Source organism: Phanerochaete carnosa (assembly GCF_000300595.1).
Source record: "Phanerochaete carnosa HHB-10118-sp unplaced genomic scaffold PHACAscaffold_919, whole genome shotgun sequence".
In the NCBI taxonomy this organism is placed as follows: domain Eukaryota; kingdom Fungi; phylum Basidiomycota; class Agaricomycetes; order Polyporales; family Phanerochaetaceae; genus Phanerochaete; species Phanerochaete carnosa.
In genome coordinates this window covers 810-2,298 of record NW_006768546.1, presented here as the reverse complement: position 1 = coordinate 2,298, position 1,489 = coordinate 810, and the positions used below count along the sequence as shown (strand labels likewise).

Genomic DNA, 1,489 nt, shown 5'->3' with positions numbered 1-1,489 from the left:
AGTCACAAGCGGGCTGGTGTCTTCAAGAGTATGAAGAACATTTTACAGGAGCACAGAATCGATGTTACTGGTCTTCGTGCACAGTGTGATATGGACTTCAAGTGCGAGCCACCTACATTGAACTGCTGCTGCCATTGGATTCTCTTTAATCAGCCAGATTTTGCAAAGGTCAAATTCTGCCTTGAAACTCACTGTGAAAAGCAAGGCTTCCGGGCTCTCTTCTTTCCAAAGTTTCATTGCGAACTCAATCCGATTGAGCAGTGTTGGAGGCACAGCAAGCATGAATACCGCATGTATCCAGAGTCATCACTCAAGGCCGACTTAGAGTGTAATGTTGTAAAGGCTCTCAGAACAGTTAGCGTTATCTCCATATGTCGATTTTTCACCTGTATGTGGCGCTTCATAGATGGATACAGGTATGGCCTCACAGGCAAGGTGGTGGCATATGCCGAGAAGAAGTACTGTGGCCATCGAGCTCTTCCCCGCTTGATCTTGAAGGAACTCGAGCTTGAGGGTCAGCTTGAGGTAGTGGCATAGAATATAAACTCATTCCTTTAGAATGCATTTCTTATGCATTAATCACTATTACTGTTCTCCTTCCCAATCTCCAACCTCCTATCGAGCAGATGATGTATTACACCGACACGTGTTTAAAGCTTAGATTATCTTATTTGGCCAATCACGTGATTGTCATGCTGTAACGAAACTAAAGAGAAGTGAACTGGGTCTATCTTATCTGTGGAACATGCACACTTTAACCACTAAGCCATAGAGCTCACATAAACTTTACACTTCAATGTTTCTATATACACTCAGCTAACAACTTACAAATAATTTCTAAGTGCAATTTAGAAGTTTAACACATATTCACACTTCTACGTCTAAATATAACTATTGCCCTTGTATATAATGCTAGATGTACAATATTTGATACAACCATCATTTGCTAATATAATAACATTTAATATATACAGTGGCTTTTTGCAATAGATTATTAACTATTGCTTTAGCTACTAAATCTGCTAGTTAAAATAACATGTTGTTAGTATGCATATAGTACCAGATAAAGTGCAGAATAAATATGACATTTTATAACACAAATACAGTTGTATATAGCTTATTAGCTAGTACTTAGCAAAAAAAAAACTATTTGCTGTTCTCGCAATAGAACATGGATGCTAGTCTATGTATATAAAATATAATAGTAATGTTAAAATCTGTATATATTATCGTTTGCTCTAAAACTAGCATTTTATTCTACAACTTGTGTTTACAAAATGTGTATTACTGCATTCTATGACAATTAGCAGTTTGAAATATGAGATATAAACTTAAAAGCTTCTTTTAAATGATCTATTTGTATTTTAAAGATGTTAGATATATTTGGACATTTAATTGGCGCTTAAATAATGTTTTAATATATATTTAAAACTGCTTCATTATCAAATATAGTTTAATAAAATGTTACAAATTATACTTACTTTTATAG

The 1,489-nt window shown here is 34.9% G+C and overlaps 1 protein-coding gene across 1 annotated transcript; it reads left to right on the top strand.

Annotated features, from left to right (window-relative positions):
* On the top strand, positions 1 to 537 carry PHACADRAFT_109357 (uncharacterized protein; the record flags this gene model as incomplete). Its single annotated transcript, XM_007403251.1, has 1 exon — positions 1 to 537. A coding segment is annotated over one exon (537 nt), but the record flags the coding sequence as incomplete, so codon positions are not given.
* Between the last annotated feature and the right edge of the window lie 952 nt (positions 538 to 1,489).